This window comes from Choloepus didactylus, chromosome 10 (assembly GCF_015220235.1).
Source record: "Choloepus didactylus isolate mChoDid1 chromosome 10, mChoDid1.pri, whole genome shotgun sequence".
Lineage (NCBI taxonomy): Eukaryota > Metazoa > Chordata > Mammalia > Pilosa > Megalonychidae > Choloepus > Choloepus didactylus.
Window position 1 is genome coordinate 10,055,292 of NC_051316.1, and position 21,746 is coordinate 10,077,037.

The 21,746-nt window shown below is 55.6% G+C and overlaps 1 protein-coding gene across 1 annotated transcript in view; it reads right to left on the bottom strand.

Annotated features, from left to right (window-relative positions):
* Window positions 1-263: 263 nt before the first annotated feature.
* PHF2 (PHD finger protein 2) overlaps window positions 264-21,746 on the bottom strand; it is a 133,954-nt gene continuing 112,471 nt past the window's right edge. Inside the window, exons 15-22 of the mRNA XM_037850996.1 lie at window positions 17,902-18,080; window positions 17,639-17,709; window positions 15,971-16,134; window positions 7,113-7,366; window positions 5,101-5,196; window positions 4,428-4,537; window positions 2,786-3,125; window positions 264-2,212 (exon numbers count right to left, since the gene is read on the bottom strand). Of these exons, the coding sequence (XP_037706924.1) occupies window positions 2,124-2,212; window positions 2,786-3,125; window positions 4,428-4,537; window positions 5,101-5,196; window positions 7,113-7,366; window positions 15,971-16,134; window positions 17,639-17,709; window positions 17,902-18,080 (1,303 nt within the window). The 3' untranslated portion in view covers window positions 264-2,123. The remainder of the gene's footprint in view (window positions 2,213-2,785; window positions 3,126-4,427; window positions 4,538-5,100; window positions 5,197-7,112; window positions 7,367-15,970; window positions 16,135-17,638; window positions 17,710-17,901; window positions 18,081-21,746) is intronic.

A 21,746-nucleotide genomic window follows, 5' to 3' on the forward strand; every position in this document is an offset into this window, starting at 1 on the left:
TCTGGGGACGTTGGGAGGTCTGAGGGTTCAAGCAGTGCTCAGTGCTGCAGCTGGGCCCACTGGGGGTCCCCTGCACCCCAGCTCGGGCCATTCCCCCTCTGGGGTGCAGGCAGTGTACGCATCACAAGCAGGCTGGGCCCAGACAGACCCTCCCTGCACTCACCCCGTCATACCCCCCACTCCCCACCCCAGCCGCCTCCGTTTGCAGATCCCATCCGGCCAGGCCATCGATGGCAAATGAGGCAGGGATGACACAAACATGGTTCTGTACAAAACCTGAAATAGCTTTACTTCTTTAAAACTTTGATCCAAGTTGCCTTAGACCTCATGGACAATACAAGAGTAATATGAATTGGGAAATAAAACACTTTAATAGCCACGATAAATTTTGTTAGAAATGTACATGTTGCCAAAATAATAATAATAAAATAAAATAAAAAAAGAAAGAGAGAGAGAGAACAGCTTGATGCCCGGGTTAGATTATATAAATGTTCAACGAGGACGGGGGAGAGGAAACTTTAAAAACCCCTGTTCTGAGGAAGTCTGGGAGCCCGTGAGATGCTCCCCGCCCAGCCGCTGGCCCCTGGGACCTGGTCCTCCTGATGGGACAGACGGGAGTTGATAAGGCCTCCGTACAGCTGTTTCTTCTTGTGGACGTAACACCCAGGTAACGGGTATATAAACAAAGCTCGTAAGAAATGTACAAATATAAAAAGCTACAAACATTAATAAATTACATCATCACAAAACACAGAAACACTTCACAAGGTGCTAGTAAAATAACTGTCTTCCCCAACCCCCTCATCGTACAAGAAGGAAAACAAAGAGCTGGTATTCGAGTTGAAGACTCGTCTTCAACATGTGTCTGAAAGAGATCTTTTGTGTACTGTTTGCTTCGAAAGAGTGTAAGGCTGCACACACATCACTTTGTTTTTCAGGCAATACCTTAGTTCCTAAAAGGAAATAATATAATAATAATAAAAAGAAAAGAGAAAAAGCATTGGAACCCAACTATTTATCATACTTGGCAAAAAACTTGTATAAATGTTAATGAAGTACTCTATAGAAAGAAATTCCTAAAGATACTCTTACTCTTATAAAAAAGAAGTTATTTAAAAAGCTATTTACATGCTACATTCTATGAAAAATATGCTTCGGGAAATACATCTAAAATTAAAATACAGGATTGCCTGAGAAACAAATCCAGCCCCTCCATGTCGATGGCGGACACACCGTTCCGGTACATTCCATGCACTCGATACCAAATGCTAACATGTGAAAAGACAGAAATGTCTAGGCCATTTGTCCTCGGCCGCCCTGTCACTGTGCTGGCCACGCCAGTCCAGGGCAGGGGGCCACGGCTGAGAAGTGCTTCTGCAGGAGTCTGGCCATCCGGACTGGACAGGGCCCACCCACGTGGCTTAGCCTGGGTCCTGGGGACCCGAGACACGGCTGAGCCCATGCCCTTCCCCGGGGACCCCGTGACGGCCCCCTGCCACCGGTGCATTCCGGTCACAACCCCACCAACCATCTGCCATCCCACCTGCCGGGGGATGGAGAAGCCCCGCTCCTTTTGGGGCCTCATGCTCTCTGGACTTGACTGAGAGTCACTCTGGAAGAGAAGAGGAATAAATAAACACCCCTCTTTTTCTCTTTCTCTCTGGTGTTCTTTGCCTTTTTTTAAGCCTCTGGAGGCTACCAGCCCATGACCAGCTCAGACTCTGGACCTGGTGAGCTCTGGCTCACACTTCCTTCCTTGAAGGACTCGTGGTCCCAGCAGAGCTGCAGGAACCCTGCAATCACACCCATGCTCCAGAGGGGCCTGGAGACTGTTCCGAAGCCGACAAGGTCCTCCAACTAGCAGGGCAGCCTTTCGGGAGCCAGTCGCTCTCAGCAACTGGAGAAAGCAGGACGTCTGTGTTCACAACGAGGGACAGCCGTGCTCGGCACACTGCCTGCTCAAGGTACGGATCCTCGTCTGGGAGGGACGGTGGTCAGGAGGAAGCGAGACCCTCCCCAGGATGAGGCAGCAAGGCCACAGTCCTCCAGGAGGCAGGGCTGATGTTTTTAGCAGAGCTCCAGGGGGGTCCTGAGTGGAGCAGAGGATCCTGGCTTTCCAAGCTTTAAAGGAGCAGCTTCCCATTCCGATGAATTTTCAAAATTTTCCCAAGCCTCTGCTTGGCAGTGGCCATGCCTTTTCTGGTACGTTTTCCTGAAGAGATGGGGAAGAGGACGTGAGAGAAGACCAGGGAGGCAGCCTGAGCGGCAGCCCCCTCCCCTCTTGGTGAAATGGGCTTCTGAGGCTCTCAGTTCTGAGGTCTCAGCATCTCAGAAAACACCCCCCTCGGCCGGTGGAGCCCAGGGACCCTCAACCCGGGGCCTGGCTGCAGGAGAGCATTTCCCCTGGGGTGGGAGGTGCCTGGGCTCTACCCGCTGGCAGCAAAGCCGCCCATCCCGAGCCCCTGCAGGCACCCGCTGGCTTCTCCCAGTCGCACCTCAGCCGGGGTGTGGGCAGATAGTGGGGGGCAGCCAAAGGCGGGACATGACGGCTGTGGTGATGCTCGGGGGGCCCAGCTGGAGTCTGAGCTCCCATGTCACGTGGAGGAGCCCCCACCCCGCAGGCGGCCCAGGGCACCCTCAGCCCACCCCCAACTCACAGCAAGGACAGCTGACAGGGCTGCAGAGCCGAGGCCCCGGGGGACCACCTCATGCTGCAGGATCCTCTCCTGGCCCTAAGCCCTGCACCCGGACCCTCGCCCACACCCGCCCGTGGAGATGCCTGCACCTTTGGCAGCGCTGCTGTTGCTGTTGGGAGACGAGGCCGAGGGCCGCCTCTGCGTGAGGAAGACGCCTGGGGCCATGGGCTGGGAGGCACGGCCGGCCACTGTCCCTGCCAAGGTGCCTGGCCCGGCCGTGTACTCGTGGTCCACCAGGCTGCTGCTGGGCACCTCAGGCGGCGGCTCGGGGGAGCTGCTCTCCTGAGAGGCCTGGCTGCTGGCCGAGGCGGTGCCCGCTGAGGGGGTGGAGGCTGAGGCCGTGGAGGACGTGGAGGCCGGGGGTGTGGGGGAGGTGGTGGGAGTCGGCTTCTTTTTGGTGCTCTTTTTCTTCCGGCTTTTCTGCTCCTCCTTTGGACAAAGCAGGCAGAGGCTGTCACCCTCAGAGGAGGGAGGCCCATGCGGCCCCTGCCCGGCCATGCTCCTCCCCCCGTGCACGGACGCGGCACTGCCCCACACTGGGGCCAGGCAGGCTGGTGCCCTCTGGACAAACAGGACCGGCTGTGCGGGGCTCCCACTCAATGTGACCGACTCATTGGGGGCATGGAGGACGGAGCCTGACCCTGCCACCCACTCCAAGCTGCCTCAGTTCTAGAACATTCCACCTTTTCTAACTTGGACAAGTGCCAAGTCGCACACCCCCTAGAGTCGCTGGGATGGAGCAATGCCTCCAAATTCCCTTAGGGAAGCCACACCTGACCCAGAATTCTATTCCTATTCAAAGCACCCTCAAATGCGAGGGATGACACTTTTAAACATGTGACTTAATTACTTCTTTCATCCTGTTTCTCCAAAATCTACTGCAAGAAATGTACCACAAAAATAAAAAGCAGCCCTGCAAGAGGGATGTGGGATCTGGGCAACAGATTCTGCACAGAAGACAAACAAAAAGACTTCTCCAAAGGATGGCTGGGGACCCTGTGAGTGGCCGGGAGCAGTGGACGGAGGCACACGGAGCACCCGAGATGGGATCTCTCAGGCCAGCTCCGCAGGACGAGCGCCAACGGCGGGGGTGGGACAAGCCCCTCCTGGGGGCGCTGCTGGGGAGGGGTTGTCCTCACACGAGGGGCAAGCAGGGCTCACCAGGAATCCTCTGGCTCCACCCCTCACGATGGCTTTCAATGAGAAAAGCTCCTGCCGGGGACGGAGTCCCAGCCAGCCCTGGGTGTGGGCCCATCAGAGAGTGGGACCATAAGGTGCCCATGAGTCAGGGCAGGCGGCGAGTCACGTGGGGACAGGGGCCTGCACGAGGCCAGACGGAACCAGGGCGGGCTGGGGAGACCTGAACAGACGCCCGTGGCTGAGCCCGAAAAGCCAAGAGGGAGGATGCCGAGGCACAGTGCCGGAGAGCTGGCCCGAGTGCCGCAGGCTCCAGGGGAAACATGACCTGTCCTGACCTTGATTTCAGACTTTTAGCTCCAAAACCATGAGCCGACACCTTCCTGTGTGTGCCGTTTGTCAGCAGCTGGGCAACCCAAGACGGCGCCTTCCCAGGGACCCGAGGGCCCATGGGGAGCTGATCCTCCTCTTGGAGGGTCAGTGCCCCGGGGGGGGTCCATGCATGGGGGCCAAGGGGCTCCCCACATACCCCGTGTCACCTGCTGGGGCGGCCCCCAGGTGCAGCAGCTCCCACCCCACCTCCACCCTCCTCACCTGCTGGGAGAGTTTGGCTGCAGCGGCTGCCAGGCCCGTCTCGATGGAAGCCACCCTGGTCCCCTCGCGCACCGGCCTGTCCTGCCTTGGCACCGACGGCCCGAGCCTTGCTGCAGAGGAGAAGGATCAGCCCATCTCAAGCTCTGGCCCAGGGCTGTGCATCCCCCCGGATGGTGGGGCCGCGGGAAGCCTGGGAGGTGGCGAGGGTCTCCCACAGGGCAGGTGCTGTCCACTGTGCCCCTGCCCAGGCCCTGCTGGTGACTGTCTATGTCAAGGTGAGCCTGAAGCCCCAGGTCTCCTGGACTTTAAGGCACCCAACAGTGAGGGGTGCAAGACAGGGAAGGACAGAAGGCCAGGGAGGCTGAGACCCCGGCCCACCCATCAGGGCAGCACCGGGCCGTCCCGGGGCTGGAGCTCCTCTCCCACCCCAGGCAGGCATCCCCGGCCGCTGGAGTAACACAGACAGAGAAACCTGCGTGGAGACACATCTGGGTGATAACATCTTACAAAAGTGGGGTTGGGAGGCACAGTCACCGTGCCCAAAGGACCGGGACACTGCCTGCTAGGGGGAGCCGACAGGCACGGACCTACGCTCACGTCACCCGGCTGGAAGGGGCAGCGTGAATGCAGCACTCAGAACTCTCTGGGGAGGGTCAGGGAGCCTGTCCCCTACCTGTGGGGCTGTACGGGGCGTCATCCGAGCCTTTCCTCTTCTTGGATCGGGACTTGAAGACAGGGTTGTCGTCGTCCGACTCCAGAGAGGGGTAGACTGAGGGGAGGCAAGGGCAGGAGAGGGGTCCCTGAATGTGGGCACTGGTGGGTGCACAGGAGAGATGTGGGGGCAGCAGGGGCAGGGCAACCCTTCCTGAACGCCTGCCCCGCCCCAGGCTGCACCCACCGCATATTGGAAATGGAAGCTGGCAGGGTGCGGTCACCTCCTGGAGAGGCCACTGCCAGCGAGGCAGAGAGTGGTCCAGAGACAGGCGGGAGGCGCGGGTGCCTTGGCAGCACACTGAGGGTCAGCCCCCCAAGCGCCGCTCCCTCCTGAGTCCCTGCTTGGCCGTGGCCCTCTGATGCCCCTGGGGCAGGGCCCCACATGCCACTGAATCCCCCAGGGCTCCTGTTCACCTGTCCTGCCCACAGGGACAGGCCCCTGTCCCCCTGGGCTCCCACCAGCTCTGCAGGCCCACAGAGCCCTCGACCCCTGGAGGCCACGCCTCGGAGGCTGCTGTGGCTGAGCGGGGAGATGGGCTCCCATGGAGAGACACTTCTGAGTTCCAGGGAAAGTTTCAATGGGTAAGAAGACTGCTAAGGAAGAGCATGTTTGTTCTCCTTGAAGAAGTTTGTGTTTGTGAGTTTGCAAGTGTTTGTAAAAATTAAAGAAATAGAAAAATAAAGAAAAGAGGGAGGAAAAAAAAGGACCATGTTGGATTCCCACAGCAATGGGTGCACTCCCCGGGTCCCGCCCCCACCTCCATGGATCTCTGGTGGGGAGACAGGCTGCCGGCAGGCCTGGCTGAAGCAGCAACACCCCCCAGCCCAGTGCCCCGGCCTGGCTGCAGTGGGGCCTTAGCCTCCAGGGCCCATCCAGGCCTACGGCTCCTGGATTCGTGATCCTGGAGGCAGCACAGGGAACCCCGAAAATGGGAGTCCTCCTTCTCTGGCGAACCACAGAAGGCCCCTCGGCCGAGTCCAAGTCTGCCCCCCAGATGTAGACGGCCCAGCAAAGGCCCACTGGGGAGAGGTGTCCCCACCCACGCCCTGAGACACAGCCTTCACAGCTGGGGTTGAACGGTGGCCCCTGGGCTTGGGGCGCAGCGAGCCTGTGCCAGCACTGGGCAGCGGGCTGGGCTGGCCGCACCCACTTCCTGCACCTGAGGGGCTTTCAGATCCGCTCCAGGCCACTCAGTAAGCAGGTCCTCCTGCCCCAGGAGATGCTCTGGGGGAGAGGGTGGGGGGCGAGGCGTGGCCTCACGGAGCTGCTCTGGGCCTCGGCTCCCCCGTCCCCACAGACACGGGGAATGCTGCCACCTCAACAGCACCAACGAGTGTGAAACAGGGCAGCGGCCATGGAGAGCAGCCTGGTGCTTCCTCCAAAGGCTGCCTGGGGTCACCAGATGACCCTGCTGTTCCCAGGCAGATGCCCAAGAACTGCAAGTGGGTAACACACAAAAAAACTGGAGGCCAAGGCCCACGGCAGCATTATCCACAGTAGCCGCCAAGAGGAAACCACCCCGAGCCGTCAGATGCTGAACGGATGCACACAACGACATATGATGGAATATTACCCCACCCTGAGAAGCAAGGGGTTCTGACACGCTGCGGTGTGGACAAACTGGAAAACGTTATGCTGAGGGAAAGAAACCAGTCATAAAGAGCACACTATGTGGCTCCATTTCTAGGAAATGCCCGGACTAGACAAATCCGCAGAGAAGGAAAGCAGAGTAGGGGCTGCCGCATGGTTGCAAGGGGCATGGGGAGCGACTGCGCTTGGTGGGCACAGGGTCTCTTTCATGGGAATGAAGTTTTTCTAAAATCAATGACGGCAACTTGTGCACCGCAAATAGGGGAATTACCTGCATGGGGGTTTAGCCTGAAAGGAAAAGGGCCCTGTTCCCCACACCCCGGGAGAACGCGCACGGGGGTGGGAGCCCGGTTCCGCTCTGGCCAGCACCCGGCACTCACCGTAGTCCGAGTCCTTGAAGCAGGCGCCCAGGTGGTCCTGCTCCTCCTCGTAGGGATCCGGGGCCTCGCTGCTCCTGGTCCTCTTCAGCAGCCGCCTCCCCGCACTCTTCCTGGGGCCGTGGGCGGCCAGGGAGCTGGCCCGGGCCTGGCCAGCGCCCCAGGCGGCCTGCGGGCAGGAGTCGGAGGCCCGCAGGTTGGCCATGGACAGCATCCCCTGAATTGCTTCCTGCGTGCTGGGGGAGGCCGGGGGCTGGCTGGGGGCACAGAGAGAAGGCTCAGCCCGCGGCGCGCACCCCGGGAGGCAGCGGAGGGGGCGGGAGGGTGGCCGCGCGGAGGGAGGGCACGTCCACTCCAGGCCCGTGCCCCTCCGCTTTCACCTGGCCTCTCCAGCCCTGGCCCTGCGGCCCTTGGCCCAGCCGGGGCGGCTCCTTCCCCACCTCCTCCGCGGACTCTCTCCCAGGTGACCCTGCACCTTCCCCGCAGACCTCACTCTGGTTCAGCCCTGGTCTCCTCTGCCAGCATACTGCCAGGAGGCACCTCACACCCAACCCTGCACCCACCCAGGACCTGTGCCTCCCCTCCCTTCCCCTGGAGAGCAGTCAGGTGCTGTGCCTGCCGCCCAGAACACCTGGTGAGCTGGCCTGCTCCTCCCGCACATGCACACGGCACCGCCACACTCGCTCTGCCATCCAATGCCTCCCACACTGCGCAAATGCCTCACCTGCTCCCCGCACTCCAACTCCAGGAGGGACTCCCTCATGCACCTCCCCAACACCCCCTCCCTCCCTGTCCCTGCTCCAGCCTACGCCTGCCCTGCAGTCAGGACAGCTCAACCCCAACTGCACATCTGCACCGCCTGGGCAGCTCTGAAAACATGCCAAGGCCCAGGCCCCACCCAGGAGAGCCTGCTCCAATGGGTCTCCCCCAAAGATGGAGATGCTCCCGTGCAGCCAGGACTGAGAGCCCTGCTCTGCTCACATACTCATGGCATTTTCCCACAAGGAAAATCTCGTTCTGATCCTAAACCTCACCTGGAGCCCCAGAATGGCTAACTTCATGGGTCAACTTGGCCAGGTAATGGGGCCCAGTGGTTTGGTCAAGCAAGCACTGGCCTGTCACTGTAAAGATACTGAGAAGATGGAAGGATTTGCACCTATAGTTAGCTGATTGCATCTACTGCTGACTGCATATACAATCAACCACGGAGACTGCTCTCAGGAATGAGGGGAGTCTCCCCATCCAATCAGCTGGAGGCCTTTCAAAGCAAGAACTAAGGATTTCAGAAGGTAAAAAGAACAATTTCTAGCTCCACTTCAACCAGCCAGTTTCACCTGGGGAATTCAACATCACCTTCACCAGAGTTTCTGATTTATGACCTGCCCTGTGGAATATGGACTTGCTAATCCTAAAATTCCTTAGTATCTACATATAACACACACACATACATCCCGTCATTTCTACGTCTCTGGACTAATACGTAGCCCTAATACAGGCCTGAGACCCAAAGCTCATGACAGCCCCTGCTGGTTCCCCCCATTTCACAGACAGGCAGAGCCCTCTCTCCCCTGTGATGTGACCCCCGAGGATGCCCTCACCCAGTGGGCGGCCCCTCCCCAGGCTGCACCGGGCATGTGGGGCAGAGGAACCAGTCCACGTAGGCCTCAAACCGCTGGGGGGTCTCCAAAAGTGACCCTCTACACTGACCCCTTTCATGCTGTCCCAATCCTCTACCCTTCCCCCCTCTCCTGGCTTCCCCCTGCTTCCAAGGAGTACTTGAAACCTGTGGTGGATCGAGTTAAGTGCCCCAGGAAAAAAAAAAACATGTTCTTACTTGTGATCCCATGCCATGGGTGTGAACCCCCTGTTAACAGGACCCCTCGAGAAATCCACAGGGAGGAGCTAGCAGGAACCCGGAAGGGAAAGGAGAGGACACCTCTACATGGGAGGAAAGCCAAGGAACCCCAAGGACTGCTGGCAGTCAGAATGCCGCTGTGCTGGTTTGAATCTGTTATGTACCCCACAAAAGCCAAGTTCTTTTAACCCACTCTTGTGGGGGAGACTTAATGTGGGTGGGACCTTTTGATTAGGTTGTTTCCATGGAGATATGACCCTGCCCATTCAAGGTGGGTCTTAATTAGTTTACTGAAGGCTTTAAGAGAGCTGAGAGTCGAAACACACTGAGACAACGCCCAGAGATGTTTTGGAGACAGCCATTGAAGCCAGAACCAAGAGAGAAGCTAAGATTTGAAGTCCAGGGTGTGCCCCGGAGGAACTGAGAGAGAACCACGAGACTCTTAGAGGGAAACGCCCTGGGAGAACTAACAAGGACGCACAGGAGCTGAGAGACAGAAGCTAAGAGAGACAGAAGCCCAGAGACATTCTGTAGGAAACAATGGAAACCAGAAGCTAAACCCAGGAGAGGCCCAGCAGACTCTGGCCATGTACCTTTGCCATTGGCCTTTCTTCAGAGAAGGTATCATCTTATCAATGCCTTAACTGGGACATTTTCATGGCCTTAGAACTGTGAATTTGTGAACTAATAACCCCCATTAAAAAACCCAATCCATTTCAGGTATTTTGCTTTCTGGCAGCTTTAGAAAACTGAACAGCTACCAACCCCAGGAGGAAGCCGACTTCTAGCCTCTGAAACCAGGAGCCAAGAAATTCCCATTGTTCAAGCCAATCCGCTGGGTGGTATTTGTCATAACAGCCCCTGGCAAGCCAAGGCAAAGCTCTTTTAGTAAGACCACTAAAATGAGATTCCCGCTAGAGGTGAATCCCTCTAGTGAGATCAACACGGAGAAGTTGAAAACAAGAGCGTGGCGTTGCTGGCCGCAGAATCCCCGCCTTCCTGCAGCCTCCCTCCACTGAGGATGGAGCTGCCCTGCCCTCGCTTCACAGAGGAAGACACAGGGGCCCAGAGAGGGGAGGTGCCCGGGGCACACGGCAGACTCACACTCAAGAAATCCTTCAGAATCCACAGGAAAATTCCTAGAGCTAATACATGAATTCTGCAAACTGGCAGGATACAAGATCAACACAGCAAGAAAACAACTGCATCAACTAAGAGAATCAAATGTCTAGTAACAAATATAACCAAGGATGTAAAGGACTCATACACGGCAAATTACAAATTGTTACAGACGACCCACATAAATGGAAAGGCTGCTCGTGGGTCAGGAGGTTTGCGCCCAGGCCACCCAGGAACCAGCCTTCACCCCTGCCCCCACCCCAGAGGCTCTCACCTCCTCGCCTACTCCCTCCCCGCCCCACCTGGCCATGGATCCCCACATCCTCCTAATAGGGGGAGTTCCCTCAGGGCAGGCCTTGGTCGCACCTCTGCACCCCCACAGCTGACCAAGGCCCCTGGCACAGCCAGCGTTCGGTGAACACCTGAATGAATGATGCAAGTTGTGCGGGACCCCATCCGGTAGGAGGCGGCAGCTGAACAGCTCACTGGGGGATGTGCTCACTGGAGACTCGGCACCCACCTCTGCCTCCTGAATCAGAGTTGCATGGGGGAACCTGGGAGTCTGGGTGCCACAGGCCCTGCTTGTGCCATCTCCATGCCCGCCCCATGCTTCGCCTGCCCCCAGATCTACCACTCTGCTGGGTGTATCCATTGGCTTCGCAGGTTTGCGTGAGTTCGTGTATGTATACCCGACCTTGCTCCCAAAAGTTTCAAAGGAACGTCCAGGACAGTGAGACCATGCACGTTCAAACAGGTACGAACACAGAAGCAGAGGGAGGTCCCACATGGGAAACCCAGGCCACATGAGCACAGTGCCTTCCCCATTCCCAGATACAGGTGCTCAGTCCCCACCTGGCTTTCCCACAGGCGCCAAACCCAACCAGGGAACCAGGGAACCAGGGTGGGGTGTCCACGAGGTCACACAAGCCACCTGCTCTGAAATAAAAGGCTCCCTGAGGCTGAGGCCAGAGGATGACATCCCTAGGGAGTTCTCCCTGAGAAGGGGATGGAGTGGGGCAGAGGAGCACTGAGAGGTGGAACCGGCACCCCAGGGAGCTGCCCCGGATGCGGAAGGGCGTCCCTGCACAGTCTGGGGTCCCACCACATGAGGCTGGGCAAAAAGCATCTTGTGAGGGACACTCGGCCGTGGGCTCTCCAAGGTCCAGCTTAACTCAGAGGGACCCGGCCGGAACCTGGAGGGAAAGGGACCTGGCTCTCCAGGCAGCCCCCTGGATCAGGCCCAGGTGGGTGACAGGGCATCTGCGGGTTACAATCAGACCCAGTGGGCATTGGGTTTATGAAGTCAGGTAACAGTGTCAGTGTTAGGTACCTGGCTGGGAAAGTTCCTGAGAAGGGGTCCCCGGGCCCCTGCCTGGCATCAACGCCTGGTAAAGCAGGGCCCTGCAGGTCTGCCCCAGTCTGGGTATGAGCTGTGCGTGGTGCAGAAGGCTCCCAGCCTGTGGCACACGGGGAGGCCATGCCATTCGAGCAGCCAGTGATTTTGTCCTTGCTACTCTCACTGTATAAGTTCTCTGAGCAGGGACAGACGTTCCGCCCTCCAGCGCCCATCCCAGTCCCAGAAGTCCAGCGCTGCAGCCCACTGCAGGAAGTGCCTTGGGCAGCTGACTCCTCGCTCTGTCCCTCCCCAGGGCAGCCACTCCTGCTCCAGCCTCCAGGGCCAAGCAGATCAGAGGCGGAAACTCGCTAGGGGAGGAGACGGGGGTGGGGGGTGTGGTGGTGGTGGTGGTGCAGGGCACTCTGGTTCCAGCTGCCAGGTGAAAACAGACGAACTGGGGGCCTCCTCAGCAGCCCAAGGAACCAGCCGCAGAAACCAGGAGACCCCGCGCACCCCACCCACTGCGGGGGGGAGGCTCCCCCCCACGCCGCCAGGGTGCAGGGTGGGGCCAGCGACATCCTGCGATGCGCCCCCAGGCCGCTGCAGAGGAGGTACAGGGAGCGTCAAGCCTGTTTCTGCTCGCCCCCGCCCCCACCCGGTGGGCTCCAGACCACGCAGCCTGGCCCCAGGACCGCCGTACCCTCAGTGAGCGCCATCTAACCCAGCGCCGGGCAAGACCCTACCCCCACTAGTAACCCCTCCTCCCGCCCCACCCAGCAGCAAAGCACCGAGCACACCGCCACACGAAGTCAGCACATTTTCCTCCGCTTCTTTTAGCCGTTTTCTTGCCCCCAAACCGTGAATACTTAAAACAGTGTCAGTGGACCATCAAAAGCTGACCGTCTGTGGAAAAGGCGGAGAAATTGCTGCCTGCGGCGGCACACAGCCAGCCCGGGGCTGAGCTGGAACCCCGCCACCTGGGCCCAGGCCCTGCCCCCGACCTGGGCAGGCACACAGGTGCGGGTACCACGGCGTGGCGCGGGCCGGGCCTTGTTAGTGCCCCCAGCCCCGACCCCATTACGCCCCGGGCCCCTCTCAGGGAGGGTTTCAAACACAGAACAGCCCTGGCCCTCTGGAGCCAGCCTGGCCTGGCAGTCACCCCCCCCACCTCCCCACCAGCATGGCCTCTCCCAGGAAGCCCGCCCTCCTGGTCTCCTGCCCTCCCGCCCAGCCTTCGTGACTTCCCTTAGGAAGCCCCCTGTAAGGACTGGCCTGAGGGGTCACCCGCCCCTGGCCGGCGGCTCAGCCTTGGACATGCAGACGCTCTGCTCCTGCCTCCAGCTGCACAGCCTCTCGGGCTGCTTACCTCTGCGCTCTGCACCTGGCTGTCCCCATCTCTGCAGCTGCCCCGGGGGACTGTGGCAGGAGAGCCTTAAGGGGATACGTCACTCCCATGGGTGGCTGCTGTCCCCCCAGGTGGGCTCTGTGGGGTCAGAGCAACGGACAGACAGGGCGGGAGAGGATGGGGGCAGGGAGCAGGTCTGCACGTGGAGATCCATACAGGGTTTCCACTTGAAAAGAAAACAGTTCCACTGCCTAAAATCACAACTGAAAACCTGTGATTTAGAGAATTTAACTCTAAATTTAACCAACACCAGAGGAAAGAGCCCCAGGCCTTCAAGAGCAAAGCCCAAGTGGGATTAAGCCATTCTCTAACTGGATGACTGGGGCCAGGAGGGAAAGGAGGGACACGCGTCCTGAGCCACACACACCCCCTACTCAGATCCAGAATCCCAGGGTCTCAGTCACAAACAGCAAGCACATGCCCAAGAGGGTCCTGGAGTGGCCCCAGGGCTGGCGTCACAGTCTCACATCCTGGCCACCTCCCCTGGACACTGCACGTTCCACGTGAAGCCAGACGGACACATGGCAGGACAGGACCATCACCCTCTAACGCAGGGCATGCTGCCTCTATTTATACAGTCTCTGGGGAAATTCAGTGTGCAGGGACAGGCCCACCACCGCATGGACTAAGCATGCCAAGGCTGCAGGCTATGCCCACCTCATGTTGGCACTGAGCCCTTTTTCCCCACGCTCTGACCGTGGCTGGGATTGAGCTGTTGTTTCACTAGAGCAGTTGTAGGTTTACAGAAAAAAATCATGCAGAAGGTAAGAGTTCCTCCACAGCCCATCTCACTGTTCTCCTACATTACATGGGAACTTTATAACTGATGAAACATTATTATTATAATTACACCATTCACTGCAGTTAGGTTTTGTGTCCGTCTCGCTGGGGTTGTTGGATACTCACGCGTGGAGAGCCAACATAACAAGGCTCTTTGAGGGCCAGCGTTAGGAACTGAGTCACGCCTCCCACAAAGGCCTGCCCAAGCTTACCCCTGGATGCAAGAGTGGGAGCGAGACGGCATGTGCAGAGGCAGAGGTGGGGTGATGGGGGCTGCAGAGGCAGAGGTGGGGTGATGGGGGCCGGCAGCCACCACCAGAGTGCTACGGCCCTACCAACACCTCCATGTCAGGCTTCCAGCCTCCAAAGTTGCAAGACAGCCGCATCCTGTGCTACATGTACTCCAGCCCTGACAGACCGAGACGGCAATGGGGCCTTCCCCACCAGGTACGGTCTGGCTGGGTATCTGGATTGCGGCGGCGATCTGGAAACCCGCCCCCCCACCCCACCCCCAATCTAGTGCCTCTTCCCAAGGCGTGAGCTCTGCACGGCTCTGAGTTCTGACGCCACTGTCTGTGCTAGCAGGTGACAGGCTCTGCACGGAAGCAACCTTTCGGGTCCCAGAGCGGCTCTGAGCCCCACGTGGCTCACCGGCACCACACATTCCACTGCAATCAAATGCCCCTGACCCAGAACCTGGGGGCACACATGGGATTGTCTGTATTTTGTTTTGGAAGCATTCAGGAAACGAATGGACCTCCTGGCTTGGAAAAGCCCCCCCAACACCTGCCAGGGGCCACTGCCCAGCGCTACTGCCGCGCTGTGCTCGCCCCAGCATGGCAGTAGCCCGAACCTCCCGCCCATAGACCCCCAACCTGGAATCCCATTACTTGGTGCCCCGAGACCACTTCTGGGGAGTGTCTGCTCTCACACACTCCGCACCCACATCCAGCGACTTCGCCACCTTCCCAACAGACCCACCTCGGCTGGGCTCCAGAACCCACAGTCAGCCCCCGATCTCCTCCCTGTTCACCTGCACCACCTCGGCCAGATCTAGCTCAGCCGGCCTGACCTCCCCAGTCCCACCGCCCAGACTGTGACGCAGCCTTCTGTCCCCTCATACCTGCACACTGCCACTGGAGGGTGGCCTCACCACGGGGCAAACACTGCCACCCCCAAAGCCTGGCACCAGCCCCCCGCCCAGGAAGGGCGCTAAGCCCCCCGGGACTCCTCCCATGCTTGGGCCTCCCTCTGCAGAAGCACCGTCCACCCCCAGCTTCCCCATCTTGGCACATCTGTCTCCCACCCATGGACCCTGCACCAAGAGCGAGCCCCTCGCAGAGGCAACGAGGAATGATCACATGTCTCTCTCTAACCCAGTTCTAGCGCTTCTGATGAAGGAGCTGGACCATGGGAATGTAAAATGGTACAGCCACTCTGGAAACCTGTTCAGCGGTTTCTCACAAAATTAAACCTAGAATTACCATGTGACCTAACAATCCCACTGCTAGGCATATACTGCAAAGAACCCAAAGCAGGGATTGGAACATGCACACCCACGTTCATCTCAGGGCTACTCACAAGAGCCGAAAGGCAGAAGCAACCCAAGTGCCCACCAACTGACGAGCGGATAAACAAATGTAGCAATCCATACAACGGACTGTTATTTCATCATAAGAAGAAATGTGGTGCTGATCCACGCAACAAAGTGGATGCACCTTGAAGACATCACGCTGGGTGAAGCAGGGAGGCACAAGGACAAACAACGTGTAATTCAATCATAGAAAATATCTAGAAATGGAGGACTGTAGAGACAGAAAGTAGATCTGAGGTTATTACCAAGGTCTGGGGGGAGTTGTCTGGAGGTTAGAGAGTGTTTGTCAATTTTAGAAAAGTTTTCATTAAAAAGAGCTTTCAAGATCACTCTTCCTAAACCCCCCAATCTACCCAGGCCCGATGCCCTCGGCCCTGCAACCTCAGCCCCATGGCTCAGGTTCACTCACACGGAAAGCAGAGGTTGGGTCCCTCAGCCCCAGCCCTGTGCTCTGCCTGGCAGGAGCCCCATGCCCCTAGACACAGCCCCACATGGGGAAGCCCCCTGCTGGCTGCTGGCACCCAGTCTCCCTGCCCCTGACGTGCCCCAGCTCCTTCACATCCACTCCTCCTTCACCCAGGAATTGGCTACACTCCAGCCCTGGGCTGTCCACCCCCACCCTCTGCACAGTTAGGAGGGTCCCCCGACACTGCAAAGCCCTGGCTCAGCTGTGCCGTGGGAGAGGCAGGCTCCAGGGCGGGCATCTGTTTGAAGGTGAACGTGGGGCCCAAGGAGGAGTAAGGGCAGCTCGCGATGGAGTCAGAGGACCCACCTGTTGGGGTTATACTCAAGTGCGCCGACCTCTTCACTGGCCTGGAGCAGGTCCAGGATCCCTGCCGCCGAGCTCCCGCTCTCCTTCTTGACTTTGGCGTTGCGGCTGGGCTTGGCATCCGTGTCAATGTGCAGGGACCCCTCATCAGAGGAGTCGTCACTGGGCTGCGGGGACCGCCGGCGGTGGGGGGGACAACCGCAAAGGGACAAGACCCCCAGGTCAGATGGCGCCAACCCAGAGAGAGGGTTTGGGACAAGGTGGGTAGATTCTCCCTCCAGAGGGGGAAATGATGCTTTCAGCTCTAATAAACCCTGCTGGGTTCAGATTCCTAAGCCACTGGGGCTGAGGTGGGGCTGGCCCGGGCTGCCTTGCAAGGGTGGGTGGTACAGACAGCAGTGGGTCGCAGGGGAGCAGGCCAGAGGTTTGCTCCAGGATCCCAGGACCCCAAGACCAGAAAGGACCAAGTTGTCTTCACATCTGGAATTGTTTTTTTAGCAGTGGGACCTTGGTTCAAAGACCCACTGACACCAGAGCCCCAAAGTTTAAACCAACAAAGCAGATGCTGGTGTGGTTAAACGGGGAGGGGAGAGCACATCCCTGGAGTCCCCTGACTAATCCACATTACAAGGAACCCAGTGGACCAAACTGTGATCTAATAATCTCCTGCCCAGAGCTCCATGCCTCTCCAGCCCGCAGGCGGTGTGGTGGACTGAATCCCGACCCCCATTTGGAGGTATGCTTGGTCCTGTCCACATGCTGGTGGGTGTGGGCCCATTGGAAATAAGACCTTCAGGTGTTATTTGGTTGAGGTGTGGCCCCACTCAATCAGATCTGGCTCTCATCTGGATTACTAGAGCCCTTACAGCAGAGTGAGTCAGATGGAGAGAGAAGCCAGGAGAGGCCGCCATGAGCTTTACCATGTGACAGAAAAGCCCAGGACCAAGGACCAGCAGGCAGCCCTGGAATGCCACAGCCTTTGGGGAGAAAGAAGCACCCTGCTGAGGACTCAGTTTTGGACTTCTCCTGGCCTTGAAACCAAGAGCCAATAAATTCCAGTAGTGTAAGCCAACCCAATGCATGGTATTGTTTTAGCAGCCAGCAAACTAAAGCAAAAGGGCTCTGCCTGAAAGACCTCCCTGCTAGCTTCCTGGGAAGTGGGGGAGCCTGACCCTGCTGCCCTGGCTCCCGGACCGTGGGCAGCCTTCCTGGGTGCATTCACCACCCTCAAGGCAGGTCCTCTGTGCCCCTGGTGACGCCCCGCTGGACCGGGGCAGCTGTGGGCGATGCCTCCAGGTCTGCAAACCCCACCATGCCTCCTCAGCTACTCTCGGCATGGTGGCTGCAGAGCTTGGACATGACCACCCCTCAGGAATGGGACACCAGGCCAGTATCGGTGCACCAGGGATCATGTTAGCCGGAAACAAAAGGGGGCGTAGGGGACTGACAACCCCCAAATCTAGACCCTAGCCCCTGGTCCTTTCCCTGTTGAAACCATCAGAGAAAAGGAAGTGTAGGGCGGTGTGAGAAAGGCACAGCAGAGACTGTCAGAGCTGTAGGGGGTCGTGGACGCCCAAGGACAGTCGTGCCTCGCCTTCCTGGTGACCTGGGCAGGGGTCCACACGGATGTCCCTGACAACCGCTGGGTACCAGAAAGATATGGCAACTCACCTTGTATAACACTGAATCAAGCTTGGGCTTCTTGACCGGCGTGTGGAGAATCTCTTTCTTATCCAACAAGACTGAAAGCAGGAGCAAATGGATCTAGCCGCACACTCTGGAAACACTACCCGGTCCTCGGGGATCTGGCCAGTTTGCCACCTGCAACCATGGCCACCCGGCACCCAGACCCCGTGCCCATTCCCGAGAGCTCCCTGGGCTGAGACACACATGCCCTCCCTCGCCACAGGGCCCAGGACAGACAAACAACTCACAAGATAAATCCCTTTTTGATGTGTTTTTCTTTCTCCTGATGGGAAACTCATCGATCTTAAGCTCCCCGTCATCTGACACGTATTCGTATTCATCCCGCACCGGCTTGGGTTTGTCCTCCTTGAAGTTGTGCAAGGCCCCGAACACACCAGGGCTCGCCTGGGGCTTGAGAGTCTTGGAGCTACAGCAGCCAAAGTAAGTGGGGTCAACAGGGTCAGCAGGGTGGGTGGGGGGTGCTGCACTGACGGCACCCCCCACCTCCACCACCAGGCAGGGGGTTCTTAGAGGAAGGGGGAGGGCTGGGTGCTACCCACACATCCCCTGCCTCAGCCTTGCGCTGACTGTTGGGGACTGAACCCTGCCTCCCACGAAAATCCAAGTCTTATTCCATGTTCCCATGGGTGTGAGCCCATCTGTAAACAGGAGCTCTGAAGATGTTGACAGTTAAGGGGTGCACTCATTTGTGAAGGAAACCTCTGAAGATACTATTTAGGTGAGGTAAAATTGAATCAAAGCAAACTGGAGTGGTCAATGACTGTTACTAAATATATAAATATAAAAATGTTTTTGCATGTGGGAAAGCAAATGAATGTCAACCATGTAGAAATTTGAAAAAGGGATGGTATTCAGGAAAAAACATAATCAAAGCAAACTGGAGTCTATGGTCAACAGTAACACTGTAATATACCTCCATTAAATGTAACAAAGGCAATATGCCAATGCTAAATGTATATGAGAGGGGGATATAGGGGAGTAATATGGGATTCTTGGCAGTGGTGTTATTTGCTGTCCTTAGTAGTATATTGTATTGTATGACATGTTATTTTTCTTTTTATCATTTTTTCTTATTGCTAAAAAAAAAAAAAAAACAATTTTTCTTGTAGTAATCAATATGTTCAAGTGCTGATTGTGGTGATAAATGTACAACTTTATGATGATACTATGAACAACTGATCATACACTGTGGATAAATGTATGGTATGTGAACATAACTCTATAAAATTGTAGGAAAATATATATATAGAAGTAAAAGTGCTGGAGAAAACATGGTGAGATGGATGATGCCTCATCAATATGGACTAACTACAATGTGTAAACTCAGAACTGAATCTTAGAACATAGCCTAACGTGGACACAATAATTGTAATAGTCCCTAGATTGTAAGCTCTTACAGCAGTTAACTCTATCCGTGAATTATAAGGCCTATCTCTAAACTTTGAGATGCTGATCCCCTAGCATATAACCTGATTGGTCTCTGGAACAATGCATATCTCTGAGACACCTGAAACTCAGAGCTAGAGCTCGGCAGATATGAATGTCAGTATTAGTGCACACAGCCACTGTCAAAAAAAAAAGCTGAAAAAGAGCGCAGACTTCAATTAGTGATATGAATGAAGCAGGTGTGGTTAAGACCAGGGCAAGCCAGGCCAAAGGGTAAAGGTTGAAACTGATTGCGTTTTAAAACTTCAACTTTCACATAAGACCAAGGGAATAGATATCTATTTGGTACAGGATCTAAATTTTCTAAACGGTACAACTCTACAGTCAATTTGTTCAAACACCACAATTGCATGAACTTTGAATAGGAAGTGACATACGGTAGGTTAGTATAGGCTGGAGTGAAATAGTGACACATCCTAGAGTAATTTGGGCAGATAATAAAAAATATATTTACAGCCTCCCCCTTCCCAGCCCCGAGGATCTGGGGGAAGGTACGGATGTGTTGGACATCCTCACCTGGACTGGTGTTGATGTTGTCACAAACATTGGGACTGGCGGTTTGATGTGCTGTGCCCTTGAGCATGGGACTTGCCCTTATGAAGCTCATTACCACAAAGGAGAGTCTAAAGTTGTATGTAATGGTGCCTAAGAGTCTCCCCCTGAGTACCTCTTTGTTGCTCAGATGTGGCCCTCTCTCTCTCTAACTGAGCCATCTCAACAGGTGAACTCGCTGCCCTCCCCTCTACGTGGGACCCAACTCCCAGGGGTGTAAATCTCCCTGGCAATGCAGAGTATGACTCCCGGGGATGAATGCGGACCCAGCATCGTGGGACTGAGAGTATCTTCTTGACCAAAAGGGGGATGCAAAATGAGACAAAATAGTTTCAGTGGCTGAGAGATTTCAAATGGAGTCGAGAGGTCACTCTGGTGGACATTCTTATGCACTATATAAATAACACCTCTTAGGCTTTAATGTATTGGAACAGCTAGAAGTAAATACCTGAAACTACCAAACTCCAACCCAGCAGTCTGGACTCCTGAAGACAATTATATAATAATGTAGATTACAAGGGGTGACAGTGTGATTGTGAAGTCCTTGTGGATCACACCCCCTTTATCTAGTGTATGGATGAATGGAGGAATGGGGATAAAAACTAAAGGACAAATGGGGTGGGATGGGGGGATGATTTGGGTGTTCTTTTTTCACTTTTATTTTTTATTCTTGTTCTGGTTCTTTCTGATGTAAGGAAAATGTTCAGAGATAGATTGTGGTGATGAACGCATAACTATGTTATCATACTGTGGACAGTGGATTGTATATCACGGATGATTGTATGGTGTGTGAATGTATTTCAATAAAACTGAATTTAATTAAAAAAAAAAAAAAAAAAAAAAAGAGGCAAGACCATGTTGATGTTATGGGTATATGCTCAGCTCCTAATATAGTCCCTGGAATATAGAGATGATTATTCAATCCATGGGTCTATATGTATAGCACACCACTATTTCACTACTCTTACCACCCTCAGACTCCAGCAAAACTCCTCCAACTAGAGCTTAAAGGGCCAACCAGGGCTGGGGAAATCTCTCTAAATCAACAGTGATATCTCCAAGCCAACTGTTTACAAGGACAAGAAACAAAAGAACTGTATCATTAAATATTTAATTAATACCATTATCAGACACTCTAAGACAAGAGAAGACCAGAGATGAAATAGGGAGAGCTCATCACTGTTGAAAATAGTTAAAACTGATTGAATGCATACAGTGTGTTTGCCCACCACATATACCATTTGGTTTAACTTCACAAAAATTTGGGCACAATTCCAAATTTAAAAAAAAAAAAAAAAAAAAATTGAGGCTCAGAGAAGTAACTTGACCAAAGTCCAGTTATGAATAGATAATTAAAATTTAAACCCACTTTGGAAATGGACAGCACAATACTAGGTGATGGGAACACAATAACGTAAGTGCAATTAACAAAGATGAGTGTGAGTATGGTTGAAAGAGAAAGACTAAGGTCATGTATGTCATGGGACTGCGTAACTCAGCAAAACCTAGAGTGGTTGATCACGGTGGTTAACTGTACAAATACACGGAAGTTTTTACATGAAAAAAAAAAAAATTGAATCAAAGCAGGTCTTACTCCGTGTGACTAGAATCATTGTAAGCAAAGGAAATTCAGGCTCAGCCGGAAGCCAGAAACCAGAATAAGGCAGAAGTCAGCGGGAACCAGGGAACACCCACCACTTCCCTACAGACTCCCACTGCAGCCCGTCTGCTTCCATGTGTCCATACCTCTCGGACTCGGTTTTTTTGAGGGCAGGGGACGTGTCGGCCTCGATCTGTGGCCCCAGGAGGATACATGTGCCCAGCACAGGGCTGACATCCAGGGACTGTGTGCTGGTACAGAGTGGGGGTGCTCATTCAGAAAGCTTCTCCTTAGGGAAGTATCAGCCAGGGATGCTACCCATGGGTGTGAGGGTTTGCTATATACAGTGTGGCATGTGGTGTGGTGTGGTGTGTCTGATGTGATGTGGTGGTGGGGTGTGTGGCGTGGTGTGTATACAGTGTAGTGTGTGTGTGCTGTGTGCATCAACCCTTCCTAGCACAAGCATTTACATAC